This window comes from Thrips palmi, unplaced genomic scaffold (genome assembly GCF_012932325.1).
Source record: "Thrips palmi isolate BJ-2018 unplaced genomic scaffold, TpBJ-2018v1 HiC_scaffold_7, whole genome shotgun sequence".
Classification (NCBI taxonomy): domain Eukaryota; kingdom Metazoa; phylum Arthropoda; class Insecta; order Thysanoptera; family Thripidae; genus Thrips; species Thrips palmi.
In genome coordinates, this window is record NW_023144634.1 from 1,485,018 (window position 1) to 1,505,126 (window position 20,109).

The 20,109-nt window shown below is 45.7% G+C and overlaps 2 protein-coding genes across 14 annotated transcripts; one reads left to right on the forward strand and one right to left on the reverse strand.

Annotated features, from left to right (window-relative positions):
* Nucleotides 1–1,052: 1,052 nt before the first annotated feature.
* Nucleotides 1,053–10,081, reverse strand: LOC117652536. Of its 13 annotated transcripts, none has more exons than XM_034397513.1 (4): nucleotides 9,247–9,359; nucleotides 8,883–9,030; nucleotides 7,249–7,402; nucleotides 1,053–2,827 (listed from the first exon to the last, which is right to left on the reverse strand). In XM_034397513.1, the coding sequence occupies exons 3-4, from the start codon at nucleotides 7,258–7,260 to the stop codon at nucleotides 1,427–1,429; spliced, it is 1,413 nt and encodes a 470-aa protein (XP_034253404.1). In that variant the 5' UTR covers nucleotides 7,261–7,402; nucleotides 8,883–9,030; nucleotides 9,247–9,359; the 3' UTR covers nucleotides 1,053–1,426. The 13 variants fall into 13 exon arrangements, with proteins under 13 accessions (XP_034253404.1, XP_034253401.1, XP_034253402.1 ...); XM_034397510.1 differs by having other exon boundaries at nucleotides 8,878–9,030; XM_034397511.1 differs by having other exon boundaries at nucleotides 8,878–9,030; nucleotides 9,196–9,274.
* LOC117652538 lies at nucleotides 9,806–19,574 on the forward strand. Its single transcript, XM_034397524.1, has 4 exons — nucleotides 9,806–9,927; nucleotides 12,087–12,269; nucleotides 13,232–13,402; nucleotides 18,901–19,574. Exons 1-4 carry the CDS (start codon nucleotides 9,853–9,855, stop codon nucleotides 19,081–19,083), a joined length of 612 nt encoding a protein of 203 aa, XP_034253415.1. The 5' UTR covers nucleotides 9,806–9,852; the 3' UTR covers nucleotides 19,084–19,574.
* Nucleotides 19,575–20,109: the final 535 nt, after the last annotated feature.

Here is a 20,109-nt window from a genome sequence, read left to right on the forward strand (position 1 = left end):
TAGAAACAATTTTTTTTACCAATTTTTTTGCGCTTTCATGGCTGCAGCTCACGTCCTATTTATGGGATGGCCATTTCCGAGGTTCAGACCATAGACGCAAGTGTAACACACATTTTGCCCCAAAGCGCATTAAATTGTCTTGATTTTGGCGACCGTGAGAGTGGCACAAAGGTACAAAAAAGGTGTTTTGATAAAAAGCCTTTTAAGTGGAAACATAGATTTGACGTGTTTTTTCGGATTATAAATGCGTCTTTTGACGTATTTTAGTTCAGTTTGCACCAAAATGTTCCTCTTTCCAACCTCGTTTGGGTGGTTGAAGGGTTTTGTAATTGAAGTTCAAGTGAAAAACCTAAACGTTAACAATTGGTCAAAAATATGCAAAAATAATTACCTTTTTAGCAACTTTAAAAATGTGCACAAGCCAAAGTAATCGGAATTTCGGGGTGGGGTTTGCGGCATTCGACTCGGGATGAATAGCAGAAAAATAAGATAAAATAAAAGAAGGCAAAAATTTGACGATTTTCACTGGTGTGCCTCCTTAAGTAGGGCTGATATCAAGATTCCTTCACCAAAATTAATCAACATGTCATCAATGAATAGAGTCCATGCAAGACGACTCACGTATGTGTCAACCAGGAACACAGGAAGTCTTTCTACGACAAAACTTTTTGTCAACTGAGCAAAACTGTGAGGTTGAGAGTGCCAACGACAACTGATCTTCATGATATTTCTTTCCAAATGATAAAGAAACTACCCACTTAGCTTAAAGGTGTTCAACCTGTTGAATCTGTAACCTTCTATGCACAGTTTTATCTATAAGCTTTGAAAATACTACTTTTGGCAATTTTGCCCATTTTTTCCACCAGGGTCCCCACTTAAATAACAGTAAGGAAGCGAGCGTCGCTCTCCAGGACAACACTCAAAGCTTGAACAATCTGGGACAATTTTTTTAAGTATTTCATCCATTCTTCACCTTGAAATGAACGGAGGACCATAGATAATAACGAATTAGGAATAAAACTTACCAGGTCCAATATTCATGGGTCACAACACAGACATTCAGAAACAAATTTTATTAGCAGGAACTAGGTCAGATAACAGCAAGCGACTATGGAGGTTAATAGAATCAGAGATCCAGCTGTTACATGGCTGTGATAGTTCACAAAATCTACCCAGTCAGAGGCTCAACGACGACATTTAGAACCAAATTTTATTCACAGCAACTAGGTCAGTTAAAATTAAACGAATATGCAGGTGAGTTATGAAATCAGTTATCGAGCTGCTACATGGCTGGGCAATTTCACTGCAAAGAGGACTGCGAAGAGGACTGCAAAGAGGATGCGCTGCGTAAATCAGGGCGACCTCGTGACTTCAGATGGACAAGGATACAGTGTGGGTCACGGGCCAGGCGGCCGAGCGGCACTGGCTAGGCAGCGGAGCGGGCGCAGCTCGGGCAAGGCGCCACGGCCACCTGGAAGCAGTCCGCAGGGCAGCCCGCCCTCCTCCTGTGGGCGGAGAAGGGAGAATCGAGGCTGGCCGGCCTCAGCCTCAGCTCCGCGTGGCATCCCCACCGGCACCAGCAGCAGGGGCAGTCGTCGGGGATGCCCGGGCAGCGGTCGAAGCGGAGGTGCAGCCGCGGGTTGCGCTGCAGGACGTCCACGACGGCCGGGCCGTGCAGCCACGAGTGCGGGCACGACACCGGAGGCGGCACGTCCAGCGTGGCGAGGCGCGGCGCACTGGCGGGGCTGACGGCGCGCAGAAACGAGTCCGAAGGCGGGTCCTCCAGGTACAGCGTGTGCAAGGACGGGAAGCGCGGCAGGGCAGCGGCCACCAGGTCCAAGAAGGCGGAGGCGGAATACAGCCAGAGCGTCTCCAGGCAGCGGGCCGAGCGCGAGCGCACGAGCGCTTCCAGTGGAGCGGCAGGACTCTCCGTCGGGAAGTGGAACGACACGAATTTCAGCTGCGACGCTTCGCGCAGCAAGTCCAGGGCCCCGCGGGGAAAGGCGTCCTCGCGCGGGGCGGACAGGAACACCGTGTCCAGTGTGGGTGCCGGCAAGAACTGCGACAGGCTGTCCACCGGACTGCAGGCCACGGAGTGCAGCCTGGGCATGGCCTTCAGGAGGGCGACGGGAAGGTCCTCCGTCCCGGAGAGCTCCACTTCTTCGAGGGTGGTTCCATGGGCCGTCAGTAGCGCCTGAGGAAAAGAGTCCACAAGTGCAGAACTTGACGCGTAACAGAACCTGGTCAAGGAGGGATTTCGTAGATCATTCCAGGAGACCGTAGCAGGCGGAGAGCTGGCGCAAACAAGTTCCAGTTCACACAGACTCGACACACTGCAGATAGCTTGGAAAAGCGGAGTAACGGCGTCGCTAGGGGTGTTCCCTACGGACAACCATAGCCGTTTTAGGCCTCCGAGACTGGACACTTTCTCTAGGATGGTCGTGGCGTGCGCAGCGTCGGTCGGAGAGTTCACCAGAAACACCAGCCTTCCAATCACACTCGTGGTCTCCCTCACGAAAGAGGCCAGCTGGGCCAGCGCGTCCAAGTCCACGGAGAGGCCACATGGGACTATTTCTCCAAGGCAGGGCACGACACCGAGGGCATCCGCTAGCACACCCATGTCTGGGCCTCCGTACTTGAGGATGGTAGAGCGCCACAGTTCCGGGCGCAGGCAGAGCTCCCGGAGTCGGGGGGCAACGAGGCGGCAGCTGAGGAGATCCTTTGGCGACAGGTGGGCCAGGATGGACAACAGGGCGTCATCCGGCAAGAGCAGCAGGGCGCCTTCCGGCACGGGCAGCACGGCGCCGTCGTCCGGCACGGGCAGCAGCTGCGGGCAACATGCCGACACTATCAGATTGATCCAAGAAACTTAAGCGCAGCTCTATGCTTCACGGTAAAAACGGTACCTGGTTTTCCCAGGAAGCCTATGGTAAAGACATAGGCCATTTCCAGGGAGTTCCTGGGAAAACCAGGAACCGTCTTTACCGTGTTGAGTCAAGCATAAAGTTACGCTTGAAGACGTTACGCTTGAAATGAAGCGTGGACTGACCCCACACTGAGAATGAAAGTCACCACCATTGCCCTTTCACTGGGTAACGCACGCACCGTTGCCCAAATTTGGGTGACGAGGCCGCGGTGACCAAATTTTGGGCAGTCATGAAATTGTCGCCCAAATTTGGGTAACGTCGTCGGTGACGCCGTAAGGTCCCCGATGACGCTCTTCCGGGGCCATCACGATGAACCAATGTGCACTGGTAAAACTAAAGCGTAGTATTACCCACTGTTTTCAAGCGTAATCAGTTTACGCTTGAACTCAAGCGTAACAGGCTCATCCGCCAAGATTCCCCCTATCTAAATGCATGGGGGAATTTCTAGCCTATGCTTGATTTTAAGCGTAACGTCTTCAAGCGTAACTTTATGCTTGACTCAAGCATAGAGTTACGCTTTAGTTTCACCAGTGTGGCGTTGAGGCCTCCGGTCATCGTGGCCCCGGAAGGACGTCATCGGGAACCTCACGGCGTCGTCGACGGACGGCGTTACCCAAATTTGGGCGACCAAACGCCTGTTACCAAATTTCGGGTGATGAATTTTTCGTCACCATTGGGCAACGAATTCGTTGTCTTAAGTTGCATCACCCATTTAAAGGGTGATGGTGGTGACCAATTCATTCTCAGTGCATGCATTTGGGTAGGGGGAAACTTGGCGGATGAACCTGTAACTTTCAAGCGTAATCTGCACTGTTAAAAATAATCGTAAATTTACGACATTTTGTAGAACAATTATGTCGTTTTTAAACGACACATTTTGTTACGACTCAAGTCGGAAATATACGACTTGAGTCGTAAATTTACGACATATTTGTCGCTAATTTTTATGGCGAGACGTTCCGTTTTGAATCGAATTGAGTCGTAAATTTACAACTTAATCGTAAGTTTCCGAACGATCGTAATTCTCATCTATGGAATATGTCGTGCAGTTATGACTTCAGTCGCACATTTACGAATCTTGTCGTAAATTTGTGTAAAGAATCGCAAATGAACGACACAAATCGTAAGTAAGCGAGCAAAATTGCAACTTTTCATCAACTTTTCGGGGGTTTTAGATTTAAAAACATGAAATCGCGATTACGACATTGTCGTAGAGAAATGATTTTTTAGTCGTTCAGTTACGACGAAGTAGTTTCAGAACGATTTCTGTCGCTATCAAAATTAGCGACGTTTTTGACGCTAATTTACGACAAAATTTCGGACAGTGTGATTACAATTGAAAACAGAGGCTCTAGTTTTACCAGTGTTGTGCCTTAGAATGGTTAACATCATTGAAGCAAATCATTTGATTTAATTCCCGGCAGTTATGAAGAAAATTCAATTGGAAAAAAGATATAACTCAACTTGACCCCTTAAGACCTCAATTTACCGGAAAATGGAAACAACACTGAGGGGTGGAATTCAAAAGATCTTATGTAGGCGTTCCCTCCAAGAGAATCGTGTCTTAAACGCCGGCGAATTTCACTGAGTTTGATCATAATTCGTGATTTAATTCCCTTGAACTGGTAGATGAAAGTTCAAAGAAACCATTAGAGCATGCACATATATAAAGAAACCATTAGAGCATGCACATATATATTCCGCTTACTCTCGTATCCGCCCCAAATGATCGAACTGAGTGAAATTGGCCTGCGTTTCAGGCGGCAATAGCACCATTTGCATCATTTTTTGGTCAAATTTTGACAAAGTTCCTACTGTTACAGAGTCCTTTCTGTTCGTCGTGGGAAAAAACACTTATTATCAATGAAAAGAGGGTTCTACAAGAATGATTTTGAAAACAAAGTGGTTGATCTACTGTCATTTTAGTGGAATGTGCGAAGGGCACAAGACAAAACAACATATTTGCCCAATAATGACAATATTTCACTGCGCGCAGAGCTACTCAGTCCCCGCTATACTCTACCAAAAATGTCCTGTCAATGCCGTTAATTTATTACCAGTTTTCACTGTAGATCAATTCACAGCGTTTACTGTGATATGCTCACGCGATTCACTGTGATCTTGTTCACGGTGTTCACTGTGATCTGGTCTACAGTAAACACTGTGAGTTTGACGCCGCTGAGCACCGAAGTACTGCAAATCAGGCTCCAATTCACGGCGTTTACTGTGGCCAGATCACAGTGAACACTGTAACCGAGATCAGAATGAACGCCGTGAACTAGTTCACAGCAAACGCCGTGAATTGCATAACAGCAAACATAGGTAATAAATTAACGGCGTTGACAGGACATTTTTTGGGGAGTGTAGAAGTTCTTCATCAAAAATTTGTCCACTAGTTTTTCAAACGTGAGCAGTAAACATGACCCTCTAGCTTTGAGAAATAATATCGGGAAGTATAATATAACTGAAACTTCTATGTCGATTGTCTCTGGTGGTCGAAACTTAAGGGCGTTTAAGTACTAGGTAGGAAACTATTACACACCAAATTTCATCCAAATCTACCCACCCATATGTCCACAGCAGGCTGTTTTCATTGGCGTTTAGTAGAAAATCAGGCACGCAAAGTTTTTTGACAGAATGATCTGAAATTTGCTTTGGAGTTACCGAGACCCCTAAACTTTAATGTAACAGAAAGATATTTGAATTTGTTTTTTTTTTTGTTTTGACAGAGCAGACTGAAGAGTTTAAGATGTCAAAAATTTAGTTTTTTCTCTATTTTATACCACTTAGTGCTCAGCGATTAGAGAAAGCGGCCAGCTATTCAAAATATCGCTCTGTTACATTGATACATGGACCACAAAGAACTCCTCAAAGAAGTATGGACACTATAAAACAAAACAGAATGCGTGGCTAGTTGGTGGAGTAGAAAAAATTCCTTCGACACTAGTTGTGAGTGTTGGGTGACCAGCAAAGGAGCATACAATACATCAGTCCATGTTACATGAACCCTTATAAGGGTAATAGAAGAATATTGTACATTAAAATACCAACAAGGGTTCTTAACACAGACCTTCAGGACATACTGTCGGTAATAGAAGAATATTGTACATTAAAATACCAAGAGAATTTAATATATCATTTTAATCAATTTTGGAACAAATTTTCACCCACACCTTGCCTTAAAAAGAAAAGAAGCTTGATATATCAAAGTATTTTGAGCATACATAAGCTTACAAAGAAAATACTTCGTAATTAACGAACTATTTCTTCGCATAAGAAAGTGACTTGGTTTGCATTAAATGCTCAAAATACTTCGTAAGGTCTTAAGCGTGCGCTAAGTCTGACAAAATTGGTCTAAATTTTCAGATTTTTTTAACAGTGAACCTGAACGGGATTTAATCTGAGTCTGGGTCTAAATGGATGTTACTTTCATCATCAACGCCCAAAAACATTTAAAAGAATTTGTAAAAAGTTGAATTTCTAAAACAAAGGTTTGTAATGGACCCCACCGGGGTTTAAACCTGGGTCCAATCTTCTCAGATTTACTCGAAACAAGCACCGCTTTTTCTCGTCACCCCAATTCCGACGATACCTCTACATGCCCTCCTAACCATATCCGTTGCTAGTTGCTACAATGCTCCTCGACCCCATGTAGACCATGATGCACCTGGAGCAGCGCCCCCGGGGCTCGGATTTGCTGATAGTAAATGGAGGGAAAATAACAGGAAAAGTAGCGATATTCATCGGCAACTTTGGCCCGTCCCGTACATTAAGAAACGTACGAATTTCGCCTATGTTTGACCCTGACGGGAATTAAACCTGAGTCTGGGGTTAAAATAAATGTAGTTTTCGTCATCAGCACCCTCAAGGACATCAGAAACAATGCAAAAACTCGAATAAAAAGAATGTTCAAAAATACCCCGCTGGGATTTGAACCCGGGTCCGAACTTCTCCGATTCGCTCGAAACTGGCACCATTGGTTTTTTCTCGTCGCCCCGATTCCAAAAATACCCCTACATGCCCTTCTAGCTGCATCCGTTGCCGAGATCCTCCTCGACCCCATGTAGACCATGATGCACCTGCAGCAGCGCCCCCGGGGCTCGGATCGGATTTGCTGCCACCGGGCGGTTCTAAGGGTCACCCAAGGAGGCTGCATACCAAATTTGGTCAAGATCAGACCACGGGAAGTCCTCGGACGGACGAACGGACGAACGGACGGACGGACGCACAGCAGGCATCATACTATATGCCCGTCCCTCCGTCATTTTTTTAAAAAAAAAATGAACGGGACGGGCCAAAAAGAGGGGCCGCATTGACTCACCGGTTGATCCATATAGGAGCTGGAGCACAGGCACTGCGCACTGAACAGCAGCCCACCGACGACGATACCGAGATACTCGCACTAGAGACTGCTCGCAGTCCAAGACCGTCAGGCACAGCGTCCCTCTCTGCGTCGGACTTTCAACTCAGTGCAGCTGCAACCAACAATAAAACAGAAGGTGAAGAAAACTCAACGAACTTAATCAAGTCTTTCAAATGCACTGTAGAAAGCCTTCTCGATTGTCTTCATTCATAAACCAAATTAGTGGTCATCGTACAGAACAGCGTTTCTTTAAATTATTTCTTTTCGAATAGACTTCCCTTCGCGTGACTCATGCCCTCAACGTCCGTGAGGTAGCAGTTCATGAAGACTTTTGGGGGGTCAGAGCTAAACTCTGCTCAAATGGTTCAATGATACGTTTTACAAACATAAGACAACAAAAGCCGCGTCGACGAAAAAGAGAAACCGCAAACCGAAACCGGCAGCAGTTACTTCAGCTATCATTAGAGCAGGCCGAAGTTTTTCAAGGCTGTAATAGGGTAACTTACTTAGGGGAAAACCGAGACCGGAAGTCAGCGGCAGAATGGGAAAAACAAAACAGCATCGCGCGGCCCTACTGAGCGGTGGAGGGGGTCGAAATCAGCGCGGCGGAGTGGGGGATGAAGGCGTTGCACGCACGCTGCCCCCACTCTGCCCATCCCGGCCCCCAGCCGCCCCCACCACCGCTCAGCACGGCCTCGGGACACTCTTTGGTTGCTCCCGTTCTATCGTTGACTTCCGGTCTGGACTTCCTCCGAAGTACCCTATAGTGTAATGCCAAAGCGATAATACAGGGCGTCTAGCGCTACCGGAATTTCAAATTTCCGGGTATTTCCCGGGGCTTTTAAGTCCGAAATCCTGATGAAGAATTTTCCAGGAAGTTCTGTATTTTGGTGGAGGCTTTTTCTTGCAGTGCGTGCGCGTCATCATGGTAGTCACACGGCACGAAGTCACGCCGATAGATTTACAGTAGATGAGTGGCAATAGTCTGCCGAAGGCAGGCCAGCGCCGCAGGCCAAGGTAGTTAGTTGAAACGCCAGGCGTGGATTGTCGGAACTGGCGCAGCATCGCGAAGTCTGATACTAGCCACTATCTACTGTCTGGCGTACACCTGCCTAGATAGACAATGTTTAAATTTCCTGAATGAAAAGCGAAATTCCCAGCCTTAACCGGCATACAGGACATGAGCCCCGTCCCGTTTGAGCCCCGATGGTCTGAGCCCCGGTTGAGCCCCGACCCAAGCCCCAATTTTCAGAGCCCGGATTGAGCCCCGTTTAAGCCCCATTTGAGCCCTGCGACCTGAAATCACGCAATTTAGCATGATTTATTGCCACGGGGCTCAAGTGGGGCTCAAACGGGGCTCAATCCGGGCTCTGAAAATTGGGGCTTGAGTCGGGGCTTAAGTCGGGCTCAACCCGGGCTCAGGTTGGGGCTTGTTCTTTGATCGTCGACGACGACTAGGACACCCTTAACAAGATAGGGAGTTATCCGTCCTGCGTAACGCTGCGGTACGTGGGAGGAGGGCGGGGAGTCCGAGCCAACGTAACGTAACGTTTCGGGAACATGATAGCACTCTTCAGAAGAACAGACCGTACTACTTCGAAGAAGCACTGATACAGAAGTGGTGAAGAAATCCAGAAGTACGAAGGCCGTAGTTGTATAAAGATGATCCTCAGCAGACGCGGCAGAACGGCGACGCAGACGCTCAACCTCCCAAGTTCCGCACTCTAATCCTCTTGCTTTCTGCGTAGCAAATGAGCGTTTCTCAACAGTACGCGAAACAGTAGCGTAGGTCAAAATTCTACTAATTTCAAGTCCATGCAACGACTGTATGCGCTGTGATGATAATGTCATAATTAATGAGGGATGAGATTGCCATTATTTGAAAATGATTAAAATATCACCCACGATTGTTATGAAGCGACAACAAACTTTCAGAGCGCTCAGCCAATTTCGTACCCAGCTAATTTAACCGTTGGTGGTCAACTCCAGCCTCTATGGTGAGTGCACTGTTGCGTCTGCATGTAAATTTCATCACGTTCGTTAGGGGCTTCACATCCGTAGCTTGGACGGGTTGGGGTTCTTAGGAGGACAAGGCGAGGGGGTAACCACTCGCGTAATACCCTGTGCACAAAAACCGTGTATTACGCGTATTACACGTGGTCGTAATACCATTTCTGGCACAAATGTGCCATATTTTGCCATGTTTAGGCCGTAACACACGTGTAATACCCCCGTATTACAGCGTAATACCGAGTAGTCTGTACACGATTTCTTTTAGTGTTTACCCCCTCGGGACAAGGCCCACGACAGCAGCTTTCGCCATTCCGCTGCGAATCGGGCATCATAATCAAATCGAACGTGGCTAAATTCACATTCCGTCGAATATGACGTCATATTGGTTGAATTATTGCAGTGTGCGCGAACCTGCTGGAAACAAACACAGCGCCATGATGAGCTTCCGCCACGAGAAATGCGATTAGACTAATGGCGTCGGTGCTGTACGGTTCATTACCGCGCGGCGGCTTGCAGGACTTACTTACACTATGGACAGCCCGCTGGAACATGCCTCGACTCGTCAATGCCATCCTACTCGTTGCGCTCTCATTGCTTCTTTCGTCTCGTTCGGGATTCAATGATGTAAGCTCTGCCCACCTAAAAGTTATTTGCCATTCACTGTCAAATTTTTACTGCCAAATGCAGTGTCTAAACGGAGGTTTCGATCGATCCAATTGGGAACTGCGGCAAGTCGGTCCGAATTCTCGCCGGGTTTTGAAAAGCGGGCCCAAGCTCACACGACCCCTGGCTTAGATTGATGTTTGGTTACAGTGCACAGTGGTTTAAAATGCGATTTTCGGGGGAATAAGTCCTAGCAAGCGTCCCGTGCGACCAAATGCTACCAGAATTGAACTGAATCATCGGTAGGCAATAGGTAAAGACCAGTTCAAAGGAAAAGGTGGTCCGATATAAATTGGAGTAATAATTCTAAAATAAAGAGAAAAATAGCAAAATTAGAAGAAAACTGGCAAAATTGACAAAAAGTGCAAAACTAAAAAATGATCAAAATACTTAGTTTTAACTTCTGAGCCGCATTAAATCATTTAGTTATGAAGAAAAACAAAATATTTGAAAAGAAAAACAATCCCACTAATGTTTTTTTCATTTTGAGTGGTGTACATCAGAAGCGAATAGCCCCAAAACTAGTCAATTTGGCACGTTTTTGTAGTGTTGATCCCCTTGCGTTTCGTGATGCGGACGTATGCGGGAAAGTTATCGTCAGGACATGTTAATATACATGTAAGGGAAGCGCCTCGTACCAATAACTCAGCTACATACGCTCACATAGATGACCAAAACTCAAAAAGTATGTTTTTTAAGGTTTTGAACTCATTTATAGCAAAAAAACGCAACCGTGGGCCCAAGCGCTAACGGAATGTTGTTCTATATGCTGCTTTCCTTTGTCTAGTGATGACACTAAGAGAAAAAGACGCCAGCTTACAAGTAGCATCGCCCTACCGAAAAAAATGGCGGTCGGAAAAATTGAAGAAAATTAGGTGAAATTACCTAAAATACAAAATACTAGAATCAAACCTTTCCCCGTCGCTCCCGGCTCAATTTAAAAATCTGCGAAGGTTATTTCACGTTATATTGGAGTATTAATGTCCGTTTCCACCCCCCAGCATGCCTCCAGGACGGTTTTGAAAAATCGACTTATTCCCCCTAAAACAGCATTTTAAACCACTGTGCAGTGCACTGAGCCCTAACGCGGTCAACTCCGCTTGAGCGGTGCGGACAGTGACGGGTCTCCGCTCCACGCTTGAGCTAAGCTCAGATCCATTTCATGCTGGTTTAATGGCACTTCCTTGACCGCACTGAGAAAACCTTACAAACTATTTTGGGCCTTACAAAGAAAAGTAGTTTGCATAACAAAGTATTTTGAGCATACGTAAGCTTTCTAAGAAAATACTTCGTAATTTACAAACTATTTCTTCGTATAACAAAGTATTTTAGTTTGTTATATGTATGCTCAAAATACTTCGTAAGGTTTTAAGAGTGCGCATCAGTTGGTGCGCGGTAGACCGCGTTGGTTTCGCAAGTGTGGGTTCTAGTTTTAAATTTATTTTTGAACACTGGGACAGGTCAACAAGTGGCATCAGAAGCTAGTTCAAATATCATATGTGCGCTTTCCTGCACTGTCAAAACAAAGGCATGAAGCCCACACACTTAGTGTCATGGGACTTTTTTTGTCCCACGGTTTATGCAATTTTAAGCACATCCGACGCTGATACAATTTGGTTCCCGTCTGGCGACACATTTTGTCCGACGCCTGCTGCAAATTGTACTTTCACTAGGCAATTTATCCCGCCTGGCGGACACAAAATTGCATCACCACCGGATGTACTTAAAATTGCATCATTCATGGGACAAAAAATGTCCCATGACATTTAGTGTGTACGCCCGGGTATGAACGGTCTTTCACGCCCTTTCAAAAACGTAAATCGTTCACGCTCTGTAAGCTAGGGGTCCATCACCCAGGTAATCCTGTGCACACTTCGTTCAAAAATTACTGGAAATCACATGCCAAAACTGGACATTTTCTCTGTATTTTTTTTCTGATGATAAGGCAAAAACGCTCTGAACTGGCCCAAACTTAAAGAGTTCTTAAAGAATTTTCTCGGGTAAACACTATCAGTATTCAAGTGTAACTTTCAAAAGGAGTTCTAGACCCCTCGCCTGTAAGGTCATATAATGCCTTTCTTTCACTAGTGTGCTCATATTGTGTATCCATCTCTTGTCAGGTGTGTGCGTCAAGGCAGAAACCCCAATCTCGGATCATATTCCAGCTTTTGTCTGTAGACAACTGCTCGGGCAAACCCGGTCACTTTGAAATAAAGAACTCATCGGCTGTCAGAACGAGCAAGGGAGACAATTTAATCAACTGTGCAATGGAAAATTATGGAGAAGCCAAGCTTTTATCGCGGGTAAGTCGTTCTCGGTGAAGTGCATATGGGGCTCACTTCAGACGTTTAAGTTTTGAATGTACACTGCCAATCCAAGTGTGAGACAGTATCACACTTGTAGGTGTGAGACAATTTGTCTCACGCTTTATGTGTGAGCCGCGCTTGTCTCACGCTTGCAAGTGTGAGACACGGTTTGTCTTACACTTGCAGGCGTGGGACCCGTGGCATTGAACCACAGAGCTAGTATAGGCAGCAAGTGTGGGACAAACCGTGTCTCCTACTTGGAAGTGTGAGACAAACTGTCCCACACCTACAGGTGTGAGACTGTCTCACACTTGGATTGGCAGTGTAGCAAAAATAATTTATTGGCCCAGTGGGGTTGAAAAGTCTTTCCTGTCTGTCTGTCTGTGTGTCCGCAACTACTCCTCCTGAACGGCTCGGCCGATCTCAATGAGATTTTGAACACTTTTTGGGTATATCATTGGCTCGGCACTCGCGAAATTTCACTTTTCTAGCTAAATTGGTTCAGTTTTTATAGCCGAAAAACACCTTAAAAAACGGCGAAAAATCGGAGCCCCCAGCACGCAACAAATTAGACGTAACCGACGACGGAGAAGCTATTACCTGCCGAAGGCAGGCTAGCGCCGCAGGCCAAGGTAGGTACGCCAGGCGTGGATTGGAGAAACAGGCAGCGAGATATCGCGAAGCCTGTTACGACAAGACGCGGTCTGGCGTAAACCTACCTTGTTCTAGGAACGTGACATCACGTTCAAACGAATGTGACAAAGTGTCACGGTTGTTTGAGCATTGTGTAACGTTCGTTTCGATGTGAATCGGCCATAAATTAACTTATTCACATTCAAACGAATGTGACACAATGCTCTAACGAACGTGACACAATGCTCTAACGAACGTGACATTTTGTCACATTCGTTTGAACGTGATGTCACGTTCCTGGAATGAGTGTGTCACTTTCTTCGCAGTTGGACATCAGCATTACGGCCTGCCGAGACGGCATCTCTCACAACACGTGCGAGAGTTTTAGTGCGTGGAAGTTCCCAGCGGGCGTGTGCACTCTGGCAACGTCAGACAACACCCCATGGGCATCGGTCATCAAGGCGATTCGGCCTCCATTCCGATGTCCCTTTAAGGCAGTAAGTCCCAATGACCGTTAATTTAAAAAGTTGAATCAGCAAAATATTTATTGCACGCTCTGCAAACTAAAGTGTGTATATACAGTGCACTCATATTTGCAGCATGCTTCCAAGCAGACTCTTGTTACAGGATCTTCCAAGCACACACTGTAAAAGTATGTGCCTGGCATGTAGGCGCTAAATATGAGTGTGCCTGTTAGTCGCTGTTAGTACACGCTTCAGTATACATGCCTGAAACCTTCCGAAGTATTTTGAGCTTACATGATACAAACCAATTTACTTTGTTATACGAAGAAATAGTTCGTAAATTACGAAGTAGTTGATCCATGAAGCGGAAAAAGGGAATAACTTAATTTTCATCATGTTTCAGGAGCAACAAAGAACTGTTTGCAGGGTGAACTAAATCAAATCAGATGAATTATGCAATTTCATTTTTGTCTAAAAAGCCTTTAACATAACTTTGAAAATTTTCAAAAGTGGAACATTGCTCTGTAGACGGTTTCTTTGATTTAAATCTTCACGAATGGACTACGGAACCATGTTTACTTAGTTCTCCCGAACGAGGTAGAATTTCAATTCTAGTGAAGCTGAGGTCTGCATAGAGTCTATATTACTGTGGCACATTTTTTAAGTTACTTCTTTTTTTTTCTAGTTAGGGAGGCGTTAAAGTAGTACATCAGTTACAAAAAAAGTATTAAAAAAGTTCCCCATTTGATCCATATCGATAGAAAATCATGCGCTGAAGTCGAGGGGGGGCTCACTGACGAAAATCATTGTACACGCCAAAAAAAATCAAAATTCTAATCAAAAAAAATCATGAAAAATCAAAAAATCAAAAAAAATCAAAATCATTGAAGAAAATCAAAATCAATCAAAACTTTGTAAAAAAGTCAAAAAATGATTTAAAAAAATCAAAAAATAAAAAAAAATCAAAAATAATCACAAAAAAATCAAAAATAATCAGAGGAAATGAAAAGGAATGAGCAACCGATACACAAGACTTCAAAACATAAGCGAGTTCGGTTACAGAATAACTAGCTTAGCGCGACACCTAGCATCATAGATTTCAAAGGGGTATCCCCAACTGTCCACCAATCCAACTTCCCCCCAAGACAAACTATCCACCAATAAATCTGTCCCCCATTTAAAACGGATTATTTGACAATTTATTTAATTTTTGGTTCCTCCATTTAAAACTAAATAATGAGAATGAAAAATGCAAAATAAATGAGCTGAGCTCACTACTTTCCGTGTAAGTTGCCCTAAATAATTTTTAAAAATTATCAAATAATTATAAATAATTTCTAAAAATTATTTTTAAAACGTGGGGGCATAAATATGCTGCCGTAATGTCACTGTGGACACTATGAAAAATTTCCAAGGCTTAAAACCAGGTGACAGGCTGCCTCTAAGCTAGAGAGCCATCTAGGCTCTGTACTCTTGGCCGAAAGGTTCCGTCACTATGAAAAAAGTGCGCAACCAGTCCCAGGCAGACCGCGCAGTCACGGTTGCGGTGAGCTTGGCGTACTCCAGGTTGCGAGGCCCTTGAGTCGTTCAAGCACGCCGAATAGGCCGCGCCGCAGGTAGCGTACGGTTGAGGCGTGCTTGGCGGCCTCCAGGTTGTGAGGCCTTTGAGTGGCACTTGGCACTAGCACGCCGCCTAGGCCGCGCCGCAGCCATCGAGTCCTACAAGTGCCCCCGTCATTCGTGCGTCACGCAGCCTCGCCACCAGGGCGACGACGTGCTTGGCCGCCGGCATGCAGAGCCCTTCAGTCGCGCATGACGCCGCCTGGGCCGCGTGTCGTTGAGGCGTGCTTGGCGTCCTCCAGGTTGTTGGGCCCTTGAATCACGCTAGCACGTCGCCTAGGCCGCGCCGCAGCCAGCGTGTCCTCCAGGCGCGACGCCACCACCGTTGAGGCGCGCTCTTGTCCTCTGCCAGGATGTTCAGCCTTTGAGTCACACAAGCACGCTGCCTAGGGCGGCTCCGGGCCGGGCACTCAAAGCGGTGGAAGGGTCGATTGTCGTCGCAGGGCCGTCACAAGGTCCCTGAAGAGCAGAAGACAGCGTGTCGGACTTCCCCGTGCCGGCTCCATCTCCGCTAGGGAGATCGGTCATGGTGCGACGCCGAGGGGGAAACGACTGAGAAACTTTGTGTACATCGGATAGGGATAACCCGGGATAACCCGCGGCTTACCTCCGGACTACATCGAAAAATTTCCAGGATAACCATTGGATTACGCCAGATTACCCCGGATTACTTCAAAATTTTTATTTATCCGGATAACGGATTACCAATTTGCTGTACACCGGACCGGATAACTGAAGTCGTTTCCGCATTGTGCGACGCAGGGGCGCAACCACAATTCTCGGTGCGATTTTCTGAGTTCAGCACCATCGCCACCCCGCCACCCTCGCGGCCTTGGCACCTGGCGGCCTCGGCCGAGATGCGCGCGACGACGCGCAGCAGCAGCCGGGGCCGGCTGCACCCGCTAGTGCCTATCGGCACTCCGTCTCTCTCGCACTCGCGGGACATTCCATGTGGGGGGTGTGAGGGAGATGGAGTGACGACGCACAGGGGGTGCAGGGGTTCCCGACGAGTTGCAAGTTCTTTTGAAAACATTTATTGCTGAGTCTTCTTCCTTTTCCCCTGCTCACTGTTGAAGACCCAATAAAATATTCTATCTTTTCTGTTTCAAAATTCATGTTTCATTTTCATTTCTTCTAGTTGTGACACTCTTTCTGTACTACCCTAAAGGCAGGAACGTGGACTCACGTACGTACATCCCATGGATGCATTTTTAATACATTACAAAACATTCCAGGTTCAGTAGAAACTAGGCAATAAGAAAGCACGCCTCAACAGTGGTGGCGTCGCGCACGGAGGACAGGCTAGGCTGGCTGCGGCGCGTCCGCGGCGGCGTGCTGCGCGACTGAAGGTTATGCATGCCGGCGGAGGCCAAGAACGCCGTCACCCAGGTGGTGAGGCTGAATGCCGCACGAATGGCAGGGACGCTTGGAGGACACGCTGGCTGCGGCGCGGCCTTGGCGGCGTGCTAGTGCCATTCAAAGGCCTCACAACCTGGAGGACGCCAAGCACGCCTCAACCGTACGCTACCTGCGGCACGGCCTATTCGGCGTGCTTGAACGACTCAAGGGCCTCACAACCTGGAGTACGCCAAGCTCACCGCAACCGTAACTGCGCGGTCTGCCTGGGACTAGTTGCGCACTCTTTCATAGTGACGGAACCTTTCGGCCAAGAGTACAGAGCCTAGATGGCTCTCTAGCTTAGAGGCTGCCTGTCACCTGGTTTTAAGCATGCGAAATTTTTCATAGTGTCCACAATGACGTCAATGCAGCATATTTCTGCCCCCACGTTTTTAAAATATTTTTTAGTATTTTTTTTTAATTGTTTGATAATTTTTAAGAATTATTTGGGTCAACTTCTATCAAAACTTTACTCCTCTGACAGTTTTTTCTATTTCTTTGCCTATAATTTATTAAAAATTAGGTGATACTATATATATTTTATATATAATATATGTTTTATAATTTTATCTTAGGGGGGACACAATAATACGGGGGACGGAAAAAATGGTGGACAGATATAGCCATCCCATTTCAAATGGTTTGAAATTTCGCGCCAACAACTGCCGTATGTTGGTACGACTGCCGGTAATTTGGGCCTCTGCAGGACATAAAATTCAAAAAAAATCAAAAAAAAATCAAAAAATCAAAATTAAAATCAAAAAGAATCAAAAAAATAGGCAAAAATCCTTTAAAATAAATTTTTCGGGATAAATCATTGAAAATAAAAAAAAATCAACAAAGTTAAGAAAAATGAAAAAAAATTCCGACAGTCAATGGCCGTCAAATCTTTGTACGTTTGAGACCCCAGTGAGCCCCCCCTCGGCTGAAGTCAATGTTACCAAACTAAATGCTCCTTCCTGAACTCGTTCCTGAGATAAATGCAGTCAAAGTTGGGATTTTTAATATGGGTCTTACGGGGAATGGGTCTAAAAAACATGCTAACGTTTACTTTTGGCACATAAGGAGTAATAAGAAGGCAATGAAAAACTATAGTTAGATAAAAGACACTACAATGAATCAAAATCCTTCCAGAAAAACGGGGGTCCCTGTCCATAGATGAGAACTACAGAACAAAGAATGTCCAAAAAATGCCCTCTTTTGGGTCAAAACGCGACTTAGGGCGTTTTTATAGTTGAATTGGTCAAAACCCTGTAGGGTTACATCAAAATTGCATATAACTTAAAATAGAGTTTGGAGCTTTATCTGTAACTTGATGCAAAGCGCAGAGCATTACGACAAATTTTAATTTCAAAAATTTTTGGCGGGAAACCCTAGCTGATGTACTACTTTAAGTTGACTTGATTTTTTTTGCATTACATTCATAAAGACACAACTTGAGTTCTCTCCTTTTGCCATTTTGTGCAACGGAGTCATGTGGGCTTTGGTTGAGTTACCTCCATTTTCCGATGAAATTTAGATCGTACAGAGGGTCAAGTTGAGTTATACCCATTTTTCATGTGGATTTTCTCCTTAACTGTTGGTCCAATTAATTTGGTGTAAAGATGCAAACCTTCCTGGGGCCCAATAATAACATAAAGACTCATTTGGATATATGTCGAATTGTTTCCTTCTTCCGCTTCCTGTATCATTTTCTGTGTAAGCATATGTTTGCTCAAAATACTTTGTCATAGCAAGGCCATTGTAAGGCCTAAAGTAGTTTGTAAGGTTTTCTCAGTGCAATCGATCAGTCCTATCCAAAAACATAGGCCGGTTTAAGTGTACTTCGCAGGTACTTTCGGCATGAACTTGCAGGCACACGTTATTTTAGCGTGTGCTTGGAAGTATGCTGTAACTAAGAGTGTGCTTAGAGGCATGCTGTAAATAAGGGATATAAATACTTCAGGTTGCAGAGCGATTGGAAAGATCCACACAAAAGCACAAATTTCCCACCCCTACGTGGCCTAACGCCTAAACCTATTCCGCCCTTGGATTGGCACTTTGAAAATTTTAGCTGTCACTGGATGTCAATTTGAAGACTACTTTTCCTTTCATGAATGCCATTAAAACTTTGACACAGTTGTCACGCCCATGCAACTCGACCGAGGGGGTAAGCACTCGCGTAAAAGTCGGTTCACTCTATCTGTAATAGCACGCGTAATATTACGCGTACTGGTCGCGTAATAGCCGAAACTGTCAAAATTTTATCAATTTTGGTGTGTTTCAGGCCGTTTTTAGGTAAATTCCGATTAATTTGTGGCGTAATAGAGCGTAATAGTCGGTACACAGGTTCAGAGAGCGCATACCCCCTCGAACTAGACGCATTATTAAAAGGGCCATCAACTTGTGATGAAACTGTTATCAACTTTCTTGTCATAAAGTGACAACAAATTTTTACGGTGTAAGGCCTTAATAACTTTTTACTGCGGTGCTTTGTCATATAAATAATACTCATGCTATTATTTCTTCTACAGGGAAAATACACTCTAGCAAATGGCACGGTTAACGTAGATGCGATTATCAGGATTGCGGGAAGCCAGATAGATTTGCTCATGAACAGAATATGGGTGCCTGAACTACGAGTGTACAACGAGAAACAAGATTTGCACATTTGTTTCAAAGTCAGCTGTTCCTTCGCCCGTTCCAGGATTCAATGAGATTCATGGCATCACCCTAACAGTGTTCCGGATAAGGTTTAAGACAAGACCGCCCACGCCCACCCGATCCGGAGCACTTTCAGCTGATTCTCCGCTACACTAAATGTGCACTTTTAAGCTCATCCGGCGGTGATACGTACAATATAGTATCCGCCAGGTGGGACGAATTGTCTGGTGAGAGTCCAATTGGCATCGGTCGTCGGACAAAATGTGTCGCCAGGCGAGCTCAAAATTGTATCACCGTCGGATGTGCTTAAAATTGCATCATCCATAGGACAAAAAAAAAGTATCATAACATAAAGCGTGTAGTTTCTGCCAAGACGCAAGCTGTTGTGTATATTACAACTTAAATGATTCTGGCAAAGGTTCCAGAGTGCCAAAGTTAATGCCTGATTGCTAGTGCTCGACTGCAATTGCACAACGTGTACATTTCCGAAAATTATACTTAGATATCGGTGATACAGTATGCTCGTGTTGCGTGCCTTGCCTTCCCAAACCCCCGTGGGTGTGAATTTGGTATGTGGGTCATTTCACACCAAATCGTCGGTGTCCAGACCGAAACGTTCCCCGAACCCGACGATTTTTTCAGCGGTTGTGAGGGGCCGTCCTTAAAATACGTAAAGCACGCAGGAAAAGATGGGGGGGGGCTTCCGTCACGGTGCGTTTCATAGGGGGGGGGGGTGTTCATGGGGTTCGACCGCGACTCGGCATGAAACGCAAGAGCGATGAAAATAGGCCTATACAGTGTAGGTGCATCTATACATTAATGCGTGAAATTGCGGTTTCCTCGTACGTCTTGACAGTTTCTACGCGTTTTTAACTTCATAGCAATTCGTTACGTAACGCATCGGTGGAGGGGTGCGAGGCATCGTCACGCCGCGTTTCATGGGGGAGAGGGGGCGTCAAAAATGCACCCAAAAAGCGTAAAGTACTTTATGGACGGTCCCTTAGTCCTATAGGACTATAAAAAAACCCACACTTATTTCCCCGAAAAGTGTTCAGGGGTCTGAAATATCGCAATTTAAA